The 21,209-nt window shown below is 45.7% G+C and overlaps 1 protein-coding gene across 2 annotated transcripts in view; it reads right to left on the bottom strand.

Annotated features, from left to right (window-relative positions):
- The window catches only part of SLC45A2 (solute carrier family 45 member 2), a 71,357-nt gene extending 50,148 nt beyond the window's left edge, over positions 1-21,209 (bottom strand). Inside the window, exons 1-4 of one of the 2 annotated variants that reach the window (XM_083155008.1) lie at positions 20,861-21,209; positions 18,666-19,241; positions 14,333-14,515; positions 626-942 (exon numbers count right to left, since the gene is read on the bottom strand). In XM_083155008.1, coding sequence (XP_083011134.1) covers positions 626-942; positions 14,333-14,515; positions 18,666-19,113 — 948 coding nt within the window. In that variant the 5' untranslated portion in view covers positions 19,114-19,241; positions 20,861-21,209. Of the gene's footprint in view, positions 1-625; positions 943-14,332; positions 14,516-18,665; positions 19,634-20,860 lie in introns of those variants that run through there. The other variant, XM_083155005.1, reaches the window with a different exon arrangement.

Genomic DNA, 21,209 nt, shown 5'->3' with positions numbered 1-21,209 from the left:
AGTCCAGGGGTGATGCTAGGTGTGCCATATCAGACTAGGGGTGATGCTAGGTGTGCCATATCAGTCCAGGGGTGATGCTAAATGTGCCGTATCAGTCCAGGGGTGATGCTACCTGTGCCATATCAGTCCTGGGGTAATTCTAGGTGTGCAGTATCAGCCTAGAGGGGATGCTAAATGTGCCATATCAGTCTAGTGTTTGTGCCGCACACTTGTGTGGCTTATCATAGTTATCCAGCTACCTCGGTGCAACCTTTTGCCCTAAAAACAATATTGTAAGGTGTGAGTTGTTCAGAATAGACTGTAAATGAGTGGAAATGAATGTTATTGAGGTTAATATAGCGTAGGAGCAAAAAAAAAAAAAATATGCGATTTTAGCAGTTTTTATGCTTTTTTAACCAAAAAATCAGAACCCAAAACCCAAGAAATCCAAACACAAAACACTTAGGAGGTGTTTTGGCAAAACCCATTAGAACCCAAAACCTCAAGGTAATCAGAACCCAAAACCCGAAAAGTGGCCGGTGCACATCTCGAATTTTAAAACTTGCCAGTGGAACTTCATATTATATGAATAGTTTTTATCTGTACAATAAATATGGGTCAAAGTACCGCAATCCAATATTCATACCTTTGAGACATCTTCAAGTTCATTCTCCACGTGATGGTAGGATTTTTTTCTCGGTTGATCCTGCTTAACGTCGCCATTCGGTGTTTTGTCAATAGAACCATATGCAGATAAAATGTCATCCTGCAGAAGAAACTTGGTTTCTGAAAGATCATCCAGAGGAGTCTCAGGAATACTACACAAATGGAGAACAAGGACCAGGAGGAAGACGGAACCAGACAAGAAAAAGATGACCTGGAACTCCGAGCCGAAAAGACTTCCAAGGAAGGTAGTCTCCCAGTCTATTGCACCAGTCACATAGCCTAGAGCGCCTCCAAGTCCTGCAACACAAAAACAAATATATGTTCTAGAAGCTGTAGTCACTTATATCACACAGTATTATCTCAAATGTAGTCTATGATAAGTATAAAAGAACTTTACTGAAAGGGCAGTCAAGTCTCACATTGCCCAATGTGAGACATCTTATTTACCACCACTCTCAGCCCTATAACAAATTGGTGTTGGTATCGTCAGAAGAGCAACCAAAAGTGGAATTGATGAAAACCAGTTAGTACCAGAGCCTCACATTGCATGATAGACAATCATATTGCTGCACTTACAGTATTTCTGGTCACCCCTACCAAGTACATGATACATTCCTGAGCATTTACAGAATTCTTTTGATACAAAAGAATTGGTTTTCAGACTATGAAGCTTTCCAGAATTTGATGTGAGAAGGGGGGGGGGGGGAACATATACAGTAGGTATCACCTTGGAGTGAACTAGACTAGGAGTGGTCGGGACCGGTTCTTTGCAAACTGGAACCCCCCCCACGAACATCACGATCCGAGAAGGGATCTGAGTCTGGCTCCGATTTAGACTCTGATCCCACATCAAGGCAAAATGTCATCATACTGCTATTGGATTCAGATGGGTCTTGGATTCCATATAAGTCCCAGCTACTCAACGCCATCTTCACTCCAGCATAGGAGAATGTGGGAGAGTGAGAATTCCAGCGGTGCGGCCATGTTTGCCATATCAGTCCAGGGGTGCAGCTAAGTCTATATAAAATGGCTGCCAATGCAGTTTCACTCCTAGTTTGTGGCGCCCACTTCAGTTGCTTAGCTTAGTCATCCAGCGACCTCAGTTTGACCTTTTGGCCTAAAAACCATATTGTGAGACATTCACAATAGACTGGAAATTAAGGTTATTGAGGTTAATACTTTAGGAAAAACACCCCAAAATGTAGTGATATTAATGGTTTTTTTATGATTTAAAAAAATAAATAAATACTATAAAGATCTAAAACTCACAAGGGTGGTTTTGGCAAAACCAATCCAGATCCAAAACACAAAGCCTGGAAAATGGCCCGCTGCCCACCCCTAATTTAAATTGCATTGTAATCAATATGCACACATACAAATATCAGATAACTACAATTGTTATTTGCTATCTAACCACCTACACACTGTCCAGCACATTATCAAGATAGGTCTCACCAGGCGGCTTGGATGTTGCCACACCACTGGGCTTGGATGTTGGCATACCCAGGGGGCTTGGATCTTGGCATACCCAGGGGGCAATCCTGATCAATAAATACATTGAGCAAAATGGCAGACTGTAGCAAGCAGCAATGGTTTTATAACATTCGCTGCAGAACTGAGGTGCGATTTGGCAACTACTGCTCCCATACTGGGCTACAACTTCTCTCCACATGATCACAGGGACTCTCCACATGATCACAGGGACTCTCCACATGATCACAGGGACTCTCCACATGATCACAGGGACTCTCCACATGATCATGTCGCGGTCTCTCTCCTGCTGACACTTACAAGCAGGGACACATTAACAATAGGAACAAGTGGGTAGTGTAAGGGTATGTGTCGGTGGGCACCACTGGGTCGAACTGGGAGGGGAAGAAAAGGTGGGGGGGGGGGGTGGTGTTACTTTCCTCTCTGTTCATGGATTCCAGTGGGATAGGTGAGAACAAGAGGTAAGCAGACAATGTGTAGTACTGGATTGTTGTCGATTGCAGATGTGAGGGTTCGCTGGGATGCGTACCCCAACTTACACAACAAGTGATGGGTTATACCGATAGTGTTTTCTTTTACATGCTTTCATCCCTCTCGCATGATCGTCAGTATGGGGTACACATCCCCCAGAAAAAACGGTATATGTGTAATTCATCACTTGCTGTGTAAGTTGCGGTATGCATCCCAGCTAAGCCTCACATCAGCAATCATAACCGTGATGACATCAGAGGAAACACCAGACGCAGAGACAAGTCCTGGCCAGGTGATACTTGTGGAAGAGGCCTGCACTCTGCAATTCATCAACTGGATACAAGATCCTGCGATCCCACCGATGGAACCATCATCAGATGAGCAGGCAGTAACACCTATTATCATATCTGGGAAAGACTCCAGGCCGGTGGATGAGGAGGAATACCCTAACATGGAAACACCAGGTGATTGGTTAACAACAACTAGTGATGTCATCATTAAACTAAACCCAACTAAAACAAAATGTATTGTGCAACATTGTGTAACCATCCAGAATATACTGTGACAACATAAAGTGCCAGATGTATCCAGCTTCAAAAAGTAATACAGTGGGGAGTGAGAAACACCCATTTGGCTCCTACCGGTCCTATTTCTAACCCAGTCTGTAACATGACAGTTAGGAGCCGATTGTCTGGTAGTTTATCACTTTTTAAAGCTTGAAACATATTGGGGGTTATTCTGATTCACTCGAAAAGGCACAATCACTCTCTAATGGACAAAACCATATGCACTGCAGGTGGGGCTGATGTAACATGTGCAGAGAGAGTTAGATTTGGGTGTTGTATTGTTTCTGTAAGGGGTAAATACTGGCTGTTTTATTTTTACACTGCAATATAGGTATCAGTTTGAAGTACAAACCCCACCCAAATCTAATTCTCTCTGCGCATGTTACATCAGCCCCACCTGCAGTGCATATGGTTTTGTCCATATAGAGAGTGATTGTGCCTTTTCGAATGAATCTGAATAACCCCCATTGCCCGCAATCTTTAGAGTTTGGCTGTCTTGCATAGTAGTATAAGAGAACACCGATGGAGAAGACCAATAAGGGATACCAATTACAGTACAATGATCAGGCTTGCTATAGGTGTGCAGTCAGTAGCAAGACGCATTCTAAGGACTGACACTGGCATCTCAACCGCCTTCAGAAGCCCGGTGCCGGAACCTCCAAACCATCAGGAGACTGACGCCGGAATACTGATCGGGGAGTATGCGGGTGGGGAAGGGGGTGGTGGGTGGGTTAGGTTTGGGCACCTTAAGCAACCACTTTTGTTGTTCAGGAGACAATTCGGGCTAGAGCAACCATTTGATTAATTAAATTACTAGAATACTGACATCAAGTCACTGGTTCAGTGTGTAATACCGGAGTTCCAATCTTTAACACATTGATATCAACTGTAAGACACCATCTTTGTCTGATAATGGAAAGGGTACTTCCTCATCTTTGCGGCCACCGCTTACGCTACGGAACTTACCTAGCACCATGCTTTTCTCGCCATACTTCTGGCTCGGTGTCTCGCTCCGCTTGCCACAACTTTACTAAGGGTGATAGATGGTGGTGTGGACACAGGAGGGTGGGGTACTTCCTCACCGAAAATCCTTACATAGCGGCTAACGTAACTGGCGTAGTGGTGGCCGCAAAGATGAGGACGTACCATGGGAAGTTATGCAGCACGCCCTTTTTACTGCCCCAGTAATGATGCCCGTGGTGCTTCTCTTTATTAGAGATAGGCTGGGCATGAAGGGGCTCGAATACCCTGTATCTGTCTGCCACATCCCACAGGTAGGAAGTAGAGGGAATGGGGGTTGCCTAGTATTAGTTCTATAGGGTCTCTAAGCCTTAAAACTGGAGCAGCCATATTTGTCACCTTTGGGAGAAGCTGCCGCTGCTGGACCCCGCCCAGAAAAAAAATGGCACAATTTCTGGGTCTGCTGGCAGGAGGCAGGGCTAAAATGATGAGATTTGCATAATTTAGTCCCATACCCTCAACACAGCACCGTAATTTCCATTGATTATCTCCGCGTCCTGCCCACATCACTAGGAAGTGGGTGGAATGGAGGAGACCTGCATAGGAGGATGCGGGTAACACCCGAAAATCTTGTGTACCACAACTCCTGGGAGAATAGGCAAGTGCACAGCCAGTGCCTAATTAAGCAATAGGCTGATTACGCTGCAGGCTGGGTGGGGGGCTTGCAGGTGACAACCGAGGAATAAAATTCAGGCCTAAATTATTCCATGCTTCTTAGCCATCATCTATCTTGATGAACTGCTGGGGTGGGGGGGGGTAATGTTCTTTAGGTGACTGCCAGATGGCTGTGCCTATGGAACTTACTGATGGAACCATGACTATGTACATTGTGCTACAATGCCTGCCGGGCAGCCTAACGCCAAAGTCTCCTTCCAAGCCACAAGCATTAGATCCCACATGCCAATTGTATAAGGTTACAGGCACATGGGCAGTATGACTGGCGAGTCCTTGAGCAATACAGCAATACAAGGGGAGCTACATGTGTATTAGCCTAGGGAACCTAGAACCTGTAATCAGGCCCTGTATACAGGAGGGAAACTCCTGGTGTTGCAAGTGAATGGTCGGCAGTGAAAAAGGTCAACGGTCATTCTGTCAACAGGCAAAGGGTCGACAGCAAAAAGTCAACATTATAGGATCCAAAAAATAAAATAAAAAATCCACACGACTTTACCATCTCAATGGGCATAGCGGGAAAATCTAATAGTGTGCTGAGCAAAGCAAGCAAATATTGGTGAGCGCATTGAGCTATTAGATGTGATGCGGAACACTTATACGTCCAGGTCGACAGAATTATTTAATAGAAAATAAAAAAAAATGAACATTGACCTTTTACCATGTTTACCTTTTGCCTGTTGAGCAATAGTGGTCAACCTAATGACTGTCGACCAATTAGCCCACACCCGCACATTCCATCAGCCCTATCCAAAAGAGTAATTTTCCCAAAGGATTTAATAAAACAGAGGATATACTGTTCGGGTCTCTGTATTAATTTGTCCCTATAGATTGTAAGCTTGCAGCAGGGATCTCCTACCTCCAAGTCTGTCTGTTGTTACCCAGTTTGTTTTATCACTGTCTACTATTGCATACCTCCCAACAGTCCCGATTTCAGCGGGACAGTCCCGATTTCAGCGGGACAGTCCCGATTATCAGGGCTTGTCCCGCTGTCCCTCCCGCGGCCGGCAGTGTCCCGCGGTGAGGGGGGGATGTTGGGAGTCCCCCCCCGTCGGCTGCTTAGCAGCGGGAAATAAATGCTGTGCGCATCCAGTGGGCTGGGGGCATGGCTAGAGGCTCACGGAGCCTCTGGGTCATGCTCCCATAGCAGCAAAATGGGGGCGTGGCCTCGCAGAGGAGCCGCGAGTATAGGCCACGCCCCCGAAATTTGGTCACGCCCCAAAAATTTCGGCGCGCGTTCGGCGCGCATCAGCGTTGTCCCGCCTACTCCTCCATCAAAGTTGGGAGGTATGCTATTGTAAAGCACAACGGAATCTGCTGCACTATATAAGACACTAACGGAATCTGCTGCACTATATAAACACACTGTAACGGAATATGCTGCACTATATAAGACACTAACGGAATCTGCTGCGCTATATAAGACGCTGTAACGGAATCTGCTGTGCTATATAAGACGCTGTAACGGAATCTGCTGCGCTATATAAGACACTGTAACGGAATCTGCTGCGCTATATAAGACACTGTAACAGAATCTGCTGTGCTATATAAGACACTATAACGGAATCTGCTGCGCTATATAAGACGCTGTAACGGAATCTGCTGCGCTATATAACACGCTGTAACGGAATCTGCTGCGCTATATAACACGCTGTAACTGAATCTGCTGCACTATATAAGACGCTGTAACGGAATCTGCTGCGCTATATAAGACACTGTAACGGAATCTGCTGCGCTATATAAGACACTGTAACGGAATCTGTTGCACTATATAAGACACTGTAACGGAATCTGCTGCACTATTTAAGACACTGTAACGGAATCTGCTGTGCTATATAAGACATATAAGACACTGTAACGGAATCTGCTGCGCTATATAAGACACAGTAACGGAATCTGCTGCACTATATAAGACACTGTAATGGAATCTGCTGCACTATATAAGACACTGTAATGGAATCTGCTGCACTATATAAGACGCTGTAACGGAATCTGCTGTGCTATATAAGACGCTGTAACGGAATCTGCTGCGCTATATAAGACACTGTAACGGAATCTGCTGCGCTATATAAGACACTGTAACAGAATCTGCTGTGCTATATAAGACGCTGTAACGGAATCTGCTGCGCTATATAAGACGCTGTAACGGAATCTGCGGCGCTATATAACACGCTGTAACGGAATCTGCTGCGCTATATAACACGCTGTAACTGAATCTGCTGCACTATATAAGACACTGTAACGGAATCTGCTGCGCTATATAAGACACTGTAACGGAATCTGCTGCGCTATATAAGACACTGTAACGGAATCTGTTGCACTATATAAGACACTGTAACGGAATCTGCTGCACTATTTAAGACACTGTAACGGAATCTGCTGTGCTATATAAGACATATAAGACACTGTAACGGAATCTGCTGCACTATATAAGACACTGTAATGGAATCTGCTGCACTATATAAGACACTGTAATGGAATCTGCTGCACTATATAAGACGCTGTAACGGAATCTGCTGCACTATATAAGACGCTGTAACGGAATCTGCTGCGCTATATAAGACACAGTAACGGAATCTGCTGCGCTATATAAGACACAGTAACGGAATCTGCTGCACTATATAAGACACTGTAATGGAATCTGCTGCACTATATAAGACGCTGTAACGGAATCTGCTGCACTATATAAGACGCTGTAACGGAATCTGCTGCGGTATATAAGACGCTGTAACGGAATCTGCTGCGCTATATAAGACGCTGTAACGGAATCTGCTGCGCTATATAAGACGCTGTAACGGAATCTGCTGCGCTATATAAGACACTGTAACGGAATCTTCTGCACTATATAAGACACTGTAACGGAATCTTCTGCGCTATATAAGACGCTGTAACGGAATCTGCTGCGTTATATAAGACTCTGTAACGGAATCTGCTGCGCTATATAAGACACTGTAACGGAATATGCTGTGCTGTATAAGAAACTGTAAATAAATAAATTATTTAACTAAACACTGTATTAATGAGGCTTCAGCCAGAAGCCCTGAACTGCTGCAAAGCCTATAAATTAACACAAGCCAACACTAATTACAGAAGACCAAGAATCACCAGCCATCATTAAACAGTATTCAATTATGTCCACAGTAAAAACATAATAATCCTCCCTCCTCAAGTGTATATTCTAGGTAAAACATTATCATAAGATTGTCACAAGAAAGGCTGTGCTTAGAGCCAGGATTAATCATCTCCCATTTGTTCTACTCTATGCAAATCCTACATGAAACAAAATGAGCAGCTGAATAATTAAAAAGCATCAAGAGGAAAATTATATTTTCCTTAAAAAAAGGGAGGTACTGTCTGAACCGTGAACCAGAATTATACATTTGTTGCATTTGCATAGCTCCCAACTTCTGCATTAGCAAAAGAGGGACACGCGCGCAGCTGGAAATGGGGTGTGGCCTATGCAAACGCTGCTGCCATCAGGCCACTCCACCATGTTCCCGTCCTCTGCACAGCTTCTATTACCTTCAGGCTGGGGAGACTCCCAGCTGCCACCCCCACTGCGGGAATATGCCAGCCCCGGGCAGGACACGGGACTGTCCCAACAAAAAGGATGGTCCCGCAAAAAACATGACTGTTGGGAGGTATGCATTTGTGATTGCCCCTTACAATTCCTGACCCAATCTATATACCATATGGTAAAACACTTGATTTCTAGTAAGTTTTATAACCCTAATTATCACTTAAACTATAATATTAATATATCAATGTTAGCAGATGTTTTGCTAATATATCAGACATTACACAGGACCAGTGATCACAGTGACCTGGTATATGCGGCAGTAGTGCCAGCCGTACATAGTGCAGTGTATGTAATATATCAGACATATACAGTGATCACAGTAACCCAGTATATGCAGTAGTAGTGCCAGCCATACACAGTGCAGTGTATAATAAATCAGACATATACAGTGATCACAGTATCCTGGTATATGGGGCAGTAGTGCCAGCCATACATAGTGCAGTATGTGTAATACATCAGACATATACAGTGATCACAGTATCCCGGTATATGCGGCAGTAGTGCCAGCCATACATAGTGCAGTGTGTGTGTAATACATCAGACATATACAGTGATCACAGTAACCCGGTATATGCGGCGGTAGTGCCAGCCATACATAGTGCAGTGTGTGTAATACATCAGACATATACAGTGATCACAGTATCCTGGTATATGGGGCAGTAGTGCCAGCCATACATAGTGCAGTGTGTGTAATACATCAGACATATACAGTGATCACAGTAACCCGGTATATTCGGCAGTAGTGCCAGCCATACATAGTGCAGTGTGTGTAATACATCAGACATATACAGTGATCACAGTAACCCGGTATATGCAGCAGTAGTGCCAGCCATACATAGTGCAGTGTGTGTAATACATCAGACATATACAGTGATCACAGTATCCCGGTATATGCGGCAGTAGTGCCAGCCGTACATAGTGAAGTGTATGTAATATATCAGACATATACAGTGATCACAGTAACCCGGTAAATGCAGCAGTAGTGCCAGCCATACATAGTGAAGTGTGCGTAATACATTAGACATATACAGTGATCACAGTAACCCGGTATATGCGGCAGTAGTGCCAGCCGTACATAGTGCAGTGTATGTAATATATCAGACATATACAGTGATCACAGTAACCCAGTATATGCAGTAGTAGTGCCAGCCGTACACAGTGCAGTGCATAATAAAGCAGACATACAGTATACAGTCATCACAGTCAGGGCCGTTTCTAGACAATTTAGCTCCCAGGGCAAATAAATAAAAATGCGCCCCCCCCCCCCCCAAAATACATATCATGAAATACAAGAAATAGGGGGCGTTGGTTTATTTTAAAGGGGGTGTGGCTTAAAATAAGGGCGTGGTCTAGCAGCAAAACAATTACCTTACATCTCACTTTTGCAACCTGCATGTCCAGACATTGGTTACCGCAGGAATTGTCATTGTCCTCCCGCACTTAAGTTGGCGGGCTGAAGACCACACGGTGACATAAAAATATAAAGCCCCACACAGTTACCTAGTATGCCTCACAGATCAAGGCCAAACAATGACAGGCTACTTAAATCATTATACACTTTTTTATCCGTGATGCCAATTACACATTACGCCGCACACCATGATGGCAAGTACACAATACTCCCCACAACGTAATGCCTATTACACATTATGTCCAACGCGCCGCTGCCGCACAACTGATGCCGTTTACTAATATGCCCCCACAGTGCCATACATATATGCCCCCACAGTGGCAGATATGCCCCCACAGTGCCACACATATGTCCCCACAGTGCCACACATATATGCCCCACAGTGACAGCTATGCCCCCACAGTGCCACACATATATGCCCCCACAGTGAGAGCTATGCCCCCACAGTGCCACACATATATGCCCCCACAGTGAGAGCTATGCCCCCACAGTGCCACCCATATATGCCCCCACAGTGCCACGGATATGCCCCCACAGTGCCAGATATGCCCCCACAGTGCCACACATATGCCCCTACAGTGCCAAATATGCCCCCACGGTGCCACATATATTCCCCTATAGTGCCACACATATGCCCCCACAGTGCCAAATATGCTCCACAGTGCCACACATATGCGCCCACAGTGCCACACATATGCCCCCACAATGCCAAATATGCCCCCACAGTGCCACATATATGCCCCCACAGTGCCACATATATGCCCCCACAGTGGCAAATATGCCCCCACAGTGCCACACATCTTCCCCCCTCAGTGCCAGACCTATATGCCCCCACAGTGCCAGAGGATAATATCCCAGCAGCAGCACAACTCACCGTTGCTGCTGCTGGGGAGAGCAGAGTCCGGGTCTCAGAGTCCCGTTTCCGCCGCCGCCGCTGCTTCTGTTTCCCAGGGGAGGAGAGGGGAGCGCATAGCGCATCTCTCCTTCCCCTTCACTGTGACGGCTGTCAGACAATCATATCTCGCGGGCTGGCTCCTTATTGGCTGCCGGCCCGCGAGCTGATTGGCTAACAGCCCAGTGACACAGCGAGTGGAAGGAGAGACTTATGCGCGGCTCCTCTCCCCTCCAAGTCCACCAGAGAGATCATCTTTTTGGGGCGGTGGACGAGGCGTGCGGGGGGGACAGCGGCGTGGGGGAAGCTGGCGGGCGCCCTGGCTGCTAAACAGAGGCGGACAAGCCGTGCGGCGCCCCGGGCGGCTGCACGGCTTGTCCGCCTCTAGAAACGGCCCTGATCACAGTAACCCAGTATATGCAGTAGTAGTGCCAGTCATACACAGTGCAGTGTATAATAAATCAGACATATACAGACATCACAGTAACCCAGTATACGCAGTAGTAGTGCCAGCCATACACAGTGCAGTGTATAATAAATCAGACATATACAGTGATCACAGTAACCTGGTAAATGCAGCAGTAGTGCCAGCCATACATAGTGCAGTGTGTGTAATACATCAGACATATACAGTAATCACAGTAACCCGGTATATGCGGCAGTAGTGCCAGCCATACATAGTACAGTGTGTGTAATACATCAGACATATACAGCGATCACAGTAACCCGGTATATGCAGTAGTGCCAGCCATACATAGTGCAGTGTGTGTAATACATAAGACATATACAGTGATCACAGTAACCCGGTATATGCAGCAGTAGTGCCAGCCATACATAGTGCAGTGTGTGTAATACATCAGACATATACAGTAATCACAGTAACCCGGTATATGCGGCAGTAGTGCCAGCGATACATAGTACAGTGTGTGTAATACATCAGACATATACAGCGATCACAGTAACCCGGTATATGCAGTAGTGCCAGCCATACATAGTGCAGTGTGTGTAATACATAAGACATATACAGTGATCACAGTAACCCGGTATATGCAGCAGTAGTGCCAGCCATACATAGTGCAGTGTGTGTAATACATCAGACATATACAGTGATCACTGTAACCCGGTATATTTGGCAGTAGTGCCAGCCATACATAGTGCAGTGTGTGTAATACATCAGACATATACAGTGATCACAGTAACCTGGTATATGCAGCAGTAGTGCCAGCCATACATAGTGCAGTGTGTGTAATACATCAGACATATACAGTGATCACAGTAACCCGGTATATGCAGCAGTAGTGCCAGCCATACATAGTACAGTGTGTGTAATACATCAGACATATACAGTGATCATAGTAACCCGGTATATGCAGCAGTAGTGCCAGCCATACATAGTGCAGTGTGTGTAATACATCAGACATATACAGTGATCACAGTATCCCGGTATATGCAGCAGTAGTGCCAGCCATACATAGTGCAGTGTGTGTAATACATCAGACATATACAGAGATCACAGTAACCCGGTATATGCGGCAGTAGTGCCAGCCATACATAGTGCAGTGTGTGTAAAACATCAGACATATACAGTGATCACAGTAACCCGGTATATGCAGCAGTAGTGCCAGCCATACATAGTGCAGTGTGTGTAATACATCAGACATATATATAGTGATCACAGTAACCCGGTATATGCGGCAGTAGTGCCAGCCATACATAGTGCAGTGTGTGTAATACATCACACATATACAGCGATCACAGTAACCCGGTATATGCAGCAGTAGTGCCAGCCATACATAGTGCAGTGTGTGTAATACATCACACATATACAGCGATCACAGTAACCCGGTATATGCTGCAGTAGTGCCAGCCATACATAGTGCAGTGTGTGTAATACATCAGACATATACAGTGATCACAGTATCCCGGTATATGCAGCAGTAGTGCCAGCCATACATAGTGCAGTGTGTGTAATACATCAGACATATACAGTGATCACAGTAACCCGGTATATGCAGCAGTAGTGCCAGCCATACATAGTGCAGTGTGTGTAATACATCAGACATATACAGTGATCACAGTAACCCGGTATATGCAGCAGTAGTGCCAGCCATACATAGTACAGTGTGTGTAATACATCAGACATATACAGTGATCACAGTAACCCGGTATATGCGGCAGTAGAGCCAGCCATACATAGTGCAGTGTATGTAATATATCAGACATATACAGTGATCACAGTAACCCACTATATGTGGCAGTAGTGCCAGCCATACATAGTGCAGTGTGTGTAATACATCAGACATATACAGTGATCACAGTAACCCGGTACATGCGGAAGTAGTGCCAGCCATACATAGTGCAGTGTGTGTGTAATACATCAGACATATACAGTGATCACAGTAACCCGGTATATGCAGCAGTAGTGCCAGCCATACATAGTGCAGTGTGTGTAATACATCAGACATATACAGAGATCACAGTAACCCGGTATATGCAGCAGTAGTGCCAGCCATACATAGTGCAGTGTGTGTAATACATCAGACATATACAGTGATCACAGTAACCCGGTATATGCAGCAGTAGTGCCAGCCATACATAGTGCAGTGTGTGTAATACATCAGACATATACAGTGATCACAGTAACCCGGTATATGCAGCAGTAGTGCCAGCCATACATAGTGCAGTGTGTGTAATACATCAGACATATACAGTGATCACAGTAACCCGGTATATGCAGCAGTAGTGCCAGCCATACATAGTGTAGTGTGTGTAATACATCAGGGATTTTGGGAAAGAGAAAGAGATGTCCTATGTCGGTGCACCAAAACACAGTATAAAATATAACTTTTATTGGTTTAGTTTAAGAACTGCGAAAATATAAAAACACATATATAACGACAGACATGGGTGGGATTCACACATTTAAAACTAAGGTGGCAGGCAGATGTTTCACTTTAGTAACAGTAATCACCAGAAGGTCAGGTTCGAACAGTGTATATCTGGTCTAAACAGAAATAAATATAATCTGTTAGGCCAGTTGTTGAGATAGGAGCGGGTTAATTAACCTCTTTGTGTAATTGCTCCGTGTGTCGCAGGCTCACTGTCACAAGTGGTAAGATCAACACACACTATAGTCTCTATCACAGAAAAATAAAGCCATACATAGTGCAGTGTGTGTGTAATACATCAATAAGGAGGTACAATTTCAGGGACCATATAATGCAATAATGACCAGAGCTTTATAATGCACGGTAACTTACAGAAGCATCACAGGCACAGCAGCTGATGAGAGAGATAGAGGAATTATTTATAAAACTTGATGTCAATGCTATAAATAGCTCTGCACTGTACAGTATGTGCTGTACCGTATACCATTGGCCTGTCTGTACGTACATACCATTGTACAACAATGCACAGCTCGGGGCACAACGTACAGGCCAGCATCAGCCTCTGCAGCCTTGATACAGTCACGCGTTAAATACCAGGAGAACTCTTGTGACCTGGGCACATGACCTGCTCATTCCTTCCAAGATGCAATAAATGGGATTCAGCGCAGAAGGGAGAGGGCTGGAGAAGGTGCTTACCAGTCAGCAGTGCGTGGTAATGAAGTCCTCTCTCCTTGTCTTGGTGTGAGCACACATCAAACAGGTAGGCCTTTATCGGACCGTCAATGAAGTCCGCAGCAAAGTCAAAAATGACCACTCCCAGCATAGTGATTACTATAGCCCACGTCGTCTTCTCGGCACTGGCCCGATTCAGGAATGCAGCTGGAATTGAAGAACAGTGGGGATATAATATCAAATACACAAACATATACACACACACACACACACATACACTAAAGCAGATTACATATACAAAAGTTTCTTAATAGTGTGAGGGAATTAACCCAAAATATCGGCAAAAATTGCAGAAGACGCTCACGTTTGTTATATAAAATTAAAAACGTTGTGTAAAAATAAAATAAAAATGATATATTTCCTGTATAAGAAGGTAAACTTTTCAGGTCATCCTGATGAATAACAATGTTTGCAATTTTAACACCTATTTTGACAAACTCCCTTGGCACTGAAAGAGGTAAGAAGATACAGATTGTATGAACACAGGGTTATATTTAACAGCTGGAACTGAGGTATAGAGAACCTGCACCAACTGCCAGTGATGTTTGGCAGTGTTTGGGGTGGCAGTTGGTGTGGTTCCCCTATTTTAATTTTGGACTATGCTGCAGCCATACCTCTGCAAATGGTTGGTACTTTCACTCACTCCAAGGGCGGGATGTACTAAACTGAAAGTGCAGTAAAATCCCAGTGATCAGAGTTTTTACCGCATTTTCAGATGCTGTGGGAGGGGGGGTTGTTACGCTAGCTCCAGCTGGCGTAACCCTATAGAAGCCTATGGGCTTCTTTTCATGACCCCCACTACCCTGCACCAACCCCCGTCACTCTGCATGGCCCCCCTCACCTGATGTCCGGGCAGGGAGAAGGAGCCCGGCAGTCCCTGCAGCAGTAGCCGGGTAGGTGGAGGGGGAGACCCGCTCACCCCCACCGACAGCTGCTTTGCAAAGGGTAGCTTATGTATTAAGATGTGTTTAGTCTGCGCTAAACACATCTTAATACATAAGCGATTATTTTCAATGTGATGGTACATCCCACCCAAAGTCTTAAGGTGCGTATACACTATATGCATACCACCCAGCTGTGCCACTTTTCGCGGGACCAGCATTGTACTGCGGTGGGGTGGGGGGGAGCAGTTGCATACCTCCCAACCTCTCCAGGATAGACACAATGCTCTGTTCCTGGACTTCCCTTAATGTATGATTGCCGTCACCTGTGGTTATACATCTTACTTTTCAATTAATCTGTTCAATACAGGTGATGACAATCATCCATTAAAAGAGAAACCCAGGAACATAGACCTTGCCCCCTTTTCGGTCACGCAAGCCTCCCAATGTTAGGAGTGTTGCAGGAGCCATGTTTGCATGTGCCAATTCATATTGAGTGTAAGGGGGCCCCTTAAAAACTTTGCTATGGGGCCCACAAAGTTCTAGTTACGCTCCTCACTGTCTTTTTCCTGCCCCCTCTGTACTGTACCTGTCAATCCTGCCTCCTTGCTGACCCCACTAATCTGTCAAATCCCCTTATCCTGATCCTGTCCCCTCTGCCCAGTTCATATCCCATCTGTCCTGGTACTGTCACTTCTTTCTCCTTCCTTCTGTATCTGCTCCACCTGTTGTCTTGACACCTCTGCCCTAGCCCTGTCCATGTTACAGGATACATATGATAACATGACTGTGAGGATGCTGGTGGTCCCAGCATCCAGATGCAGAGATCCATCCAGACGCCCAGCAGGGGGTGTGTGTTATAACTGTAGCCCCCATACAGGTAATACTGCTGGTGCATACACAATGGACCAGTGGAATAGCAGCAATGTACAGTACAAAATGCCTCCTAGTCCTGTACAGTGTAACGGTTGCGTATGTATAATCAAAGACGTGCACAGGTCTCCGAATGCCTCACGGCCATCTCAGCCTGGATGACCCAACGCTTCCTGAAACTAAACATGGCTAAAACTGAACTTCTAATCTTCCATCCCCCGAACATCCCCTCTTCTCCCACTATCTCCATCAGCATTGGTGAAACCGAGATCACCTCCACCGACCAAACGCGCTGCCTCTGTGTCATCATTGACTCCTCCCTCTCTTTCACCCCCCCCCACATTCGTGCCCTCTCACAGTCTTGCCGCTTTCACCTATGCAACATCTCACGCATCAGACCATTCCTCTCCACTGACGCGACCAAAATTCTCTTTCACTCTCTTGTCATCTCCCGCCTTGACTACTGCAACATCCTTCTCTCTGGGCTACCTCTCACCCGCCTCGCACCTCTCCAATCCATTCTCAACGCTGCTGCTAGGCTCATCTTCCTCTCCCCCCACTCTACCTCCGCCTCCCCCTCTGTCTATCTCTTCACTGGCTCCCCATTCCTTTCCGAGTTCTCTTTAAACTCCACACCACCACCTACAAGGCTCTCTCCTCCTCCACCGCTCCTTACCTACCTTCACTGATCTCTATCCACACTCCCGTCCTCTTCGCTCCGCCGCTGACCTCTCACCTAATCACCTCCTCCCACTCCCATGTCCAAGACTTCTCTCACGCTGCCCCCCTGCACTGGAACAACCTCCCGCCACTCCTCAGGCTTTCTGATTCCCTTACCCCCTTTATGCGCTCCGTCAAAACCCACTTTTTTCGACTAGCCTATCCCTCCTTCTAACCTCTTTTGATTCTCCTATCCTGCCTCCATTCCTACTTATCGTATTGTTTTTGTTTCAACCACCCACCTCCTTTTAGTATGTTAACTGTTATGAGTAGGGCCCTACTTCCTCACCTGTGCTCCTGTCCTGTTCTTCCTCTTCAGTCTCCTCGCCACCTACTTCAGAACTGATGCTGATTTTAGTTCTAGGAGCTATACCCCTATTTATGCTGTATTGTATCAAACGTTATTGTTTGCTATGTACAGTGCTGCGGACACTTTGTGGCGCCTTATAAATTAACTACTACTACTAGCAGTGTGGCGCCCTTACAGCACTATTGTCTCTGTATATTATTTTAACAGTGCGTGGCCACACCTCCCGTGATTAGGGCACACCCCCTAGAAATACCCTGGCCTGACCAGGCTCTCTACTGCCCTGATCCATGGAGAGTGATAAATGAATGGCCAGTCAGCTCCTAACTGCCATGTTAAAGGCTGTGTTTAAAACATGGCAGTAAGGAGTTGAGTGGCTGGTACCTTATCTCTCTCTCTCCACTTCCTCACAATCCAAAGTTAGAGCATCTGCCGAGAGAGATAAAGTGAAGTTGCCCAAAGTGACCACAGAGCTTCTGTCTAGTTACAAAGCACATCCTAACAGAAGCTGCTTGGTTGCTACGAGCAACCCCGTTGATTGACATACAAGTTTTGAAGACTATGGGCAAGATTATAGAAACAATCATTCATGCTCACTTCCCGATAAATCAGACTGCAGTTTCAATTATTGACCAATTGGCCCCTATAATTGTATGGTGTGTACCTAGCCAGTCAGCCTTGTTCTTGACTGATCACGAACCAGTGCCAAATTACCAATGGCAAATGAGACTACTCCTACGCATATAATTAGGCATGAAGACTACCAGGTATGAAAAGTGAATTCCTAACAAAATTATGCAATTTTTCTACTTTTACATATTTAGGGAGAAATTGTGGCTGATATTGTCCAGCAGAGGTCCTCAAACTCGGGGGCAGATTTATCAAGCTCGGTGAGGTGATAAAGTGTCTGGTTTTTGTCACCGGCCAATAAGCTCCTAATTGTGTAGTTACAGGCTTGGTTTGAAAAATGACAGGTAGGAGCTGATTGGCTGGCGATAAAAAAAACCAGACACTTTATCACTTCACCGAGCTTAATAAATCTACCCCTGAGTGACAGATTGTGAAAAGTGACAGTTGGTGGTACACAGTGCATCTACCGGGTGACCTGGAAAACATGTCCAACCACTGGTGTATTGCTGGCATGTCCAAACTACGGCCCTCTAGCTGTTGTGAAACTACAAGTCCCATCATGCCTTTCTATTTGCATGTTTTGCTATTAGGGAAGCTAAAACTATTGCAAGGCATGTTGGGATATGTAGTTTCACAACAGCTGGAGGGCCACAGCTTGTACATGCCTTATGTAAGGGGTGTGTATGCCCACATGGCACTAGCCACACCCACACAATACTAGTCACAGCTCCACAGCTGTCTGATTGACCAAGTTTCAAAAAGTGATAAACAGCCTGTCCATTTTCAAACCTAGCCTGTAACATGGCAGTTAGGAGCTGATTGGCTGGTCGTTTATCACTCTCCACTCAAGTACACACACATACCTAAGCAACATTTAGTCACTTACCGGATACTGCTGCATCGCCGTTGAGAAAAAGCGCCATACCAAGAACCATCATCAAGCCCAAAGTCAAAATGTAAGGCCTCCGCCTCCCCCAGCGAGACCGGCAGTAATCACTGGCAGAACCAACCACTGGCTGGAGAACGAAACCCAGGATGGGGCTGATGAGCCAGACAAGGCTATATAATTTCTTAGGGAGTCCCACACTGAGCAAGACAGGAGTCACAAAGGCAGCTTCCACTGCATAAAAGACCTCTCTCCCGAACATGACCATGCCATGCATGATAAGCTTGCCGGTGGACCTTCTGGGTGGCTCCACAGAATCGAAGATCTCTTCATCCATCTGATCCAGGCTGCTGCTGCTGTACTCCAGCTCCTTAGTATGGGGCTGAATACTGGTGCTGGCAATGCGCTTCGTGGGTTCCTGATACTCCACATTCTTGGAGAGAGTCATTGCTCAGCCAGCCAGGAGCAATTTTCTCAGCAGTGGATGGACAATGTTCCTCTGGCTGTGGAGGAGGTTCAGCCTTGCACACACAGCTTTAAAGGGGAGGTGGGACTTTCTCCCTCTCTGCTCCTTAGCTGGAAGATCACAAGTTTAAGGGAGGAAGAGGGAAAATCATGTGAATGTCAACTTAAGACGCTTTAAACTTTTAGACAGTCCGTCCGCTTCATTGGAAAAAAAAAAAAAAACAGATAAAAAAAGAGAAAACCAAGTAATCACAAGTTCTGTGCAGAATGTGTAAAATCGCTCGTGGTCCGTAGACTTTGCATTGTTAGTGATCCTCGTTACGTAAAATCCATTCGGTTATTTTCATAATAGAAGCACGTGGATAAAAAAAAAGGTCATGACTTGGCCATTCCCCTACAGGAATTATACAACTCATACTTCTGCATTTACAATTATTTAAATGTGGCTCCGCAATCAGTATGCTTTATGGCAGACGATCCCACACCGGTTCTCCATGCTTGGCCACAGGTGACTTAATTAGTGCATCAGTCAATGTGATTCAACCATCTGTGCAGAGCTGACCTAGACCGGGGATAGAGAACCTTCGGCCCTCCAGCGGTTGTGGGACTACACATCCCAGCATGCCTTGTTACAGTTTTTCTAGGTGGCCATGCTACAACTGTTGCAGGGCATGCTGGGATGTGTAGTTCCACAACAGCTGGAGGGCCGAAGGTCGGGTTACCACCTAGTCCCTTTAATTCCGGACACATGTTAATTACACAGGTTCTGTGGCAGTTTAAAATCAGGTGAAGTGGAGTCTTGAAGTCAGCCAGCCACAGAACCTGTGTAATTAATATGTGTCCGGAATTAAAGGGACTAGGTGGTAACCCTAGCCGAAGGTTCCCCTTCCCTGACCTAGACCGCTGGGGAACTTTAAGGACATTGTTTAGAAACCTCTGCTTTATGGGGGCCCATTTGTCAAACCTATTTCCAAATAGATAGAAATTCAGAATTGATTACTAGAATTTTCCAATGTGCAGCCTTACAGTCCTTGTTTTAAGGCTATCCATGTTTGAGAGCACGTGACTAATTTAGTACTCAGTCAATTTGATTTAACTCTGTGGCCCATACTTGCCTACCTGACCCTCTCTATGAGGGAGACAATGCTCTGTTCCTGGACTTCCCTGGTAATGTATGATTGCCATCACCTGTGGGGAGCTAGGTAATTGATAAGAAAGGTGTCACCACAGGTGATGGCAATCATACATTACCAGGGAGGGACGTCCAGGAGCAGAGCATTTTCTCCCTCATGGAGAGGGTCAGGTAGGCAAGTATGATCTGGACTCACATGTGAATATCCTAAAGGTGGGTAGATAATTGGAGATCAATTGACCCGCAGATACATCTGCAGACGGATTGGGCAGTGTGTGTTCCATACGTGCTGCCCGATCCGTCGGCACTGACATCACAACTTATCCTGCAGCGGCTGTACAAGCTATCGAAGGATCACCCGTACACACAGAAGGATATCTTTAGAATTCAGGCATGTCCAAATAATGGCCCTCCTGCTGTTGTGAAACTACACACCCCAGCATGCCTTGCCACTGTTTTAGCATTCCCTAATAGCAAAACTGAGGCAAGGCATGCTGGGACTTGTAGTTTCACAACAGCTGGCGGGCCATAGTTTAGAGATGCCTGCTGGATATATCCGGCATTGGCTGTGTTGCACAAATATATTGATGGTACTCACCGCCTGAAGGTCCATCAGTATACCGGTCCTTCAATCGAACATCCGATATATCGGTCAGTGTTTATGCACCTTTACAACCTGGACGGTAACGGCAGAGTTTGGGAAGTTCTGGCATGCAGCAGTATACAATTGATTTGTATTTGGTGACGTGCTCTGTTCCCAATAATCTTAGTGACAATTGATGTAAGCTCAAGGCCATGTTCGCTCAACAAAGCTTGGATTTTGGACCAGGTGAGAGAAGATGTTCTTATTTTTTCCCAATGTTTCGATTTTGTACCTCCATGTTGCTTTTCCCCATAGAACATTCATAGACGCAGTCAGGACAGTGTCGTGTCACTCCGCAGATGCT

This window comes from Crinia signifera, chromosome 1 (assembly GCF_055691185.1).
Source record: "Crinia signifera chromosome 1, ASM5569118v1, whole genome shotgun sequence".
In the NCBI taxonomy this organism is placed as follows: domain Eukaryota; kingdom Metazoa; phylum Chordata; class Amphibia; order Anura; family Myobatrachidae; genus Crinia; species Crinia signifera.
Note: the sequence above shows the minus strand (reverse complement) of the source record. Positions and strands in the feature narration are given on the sequence as shown.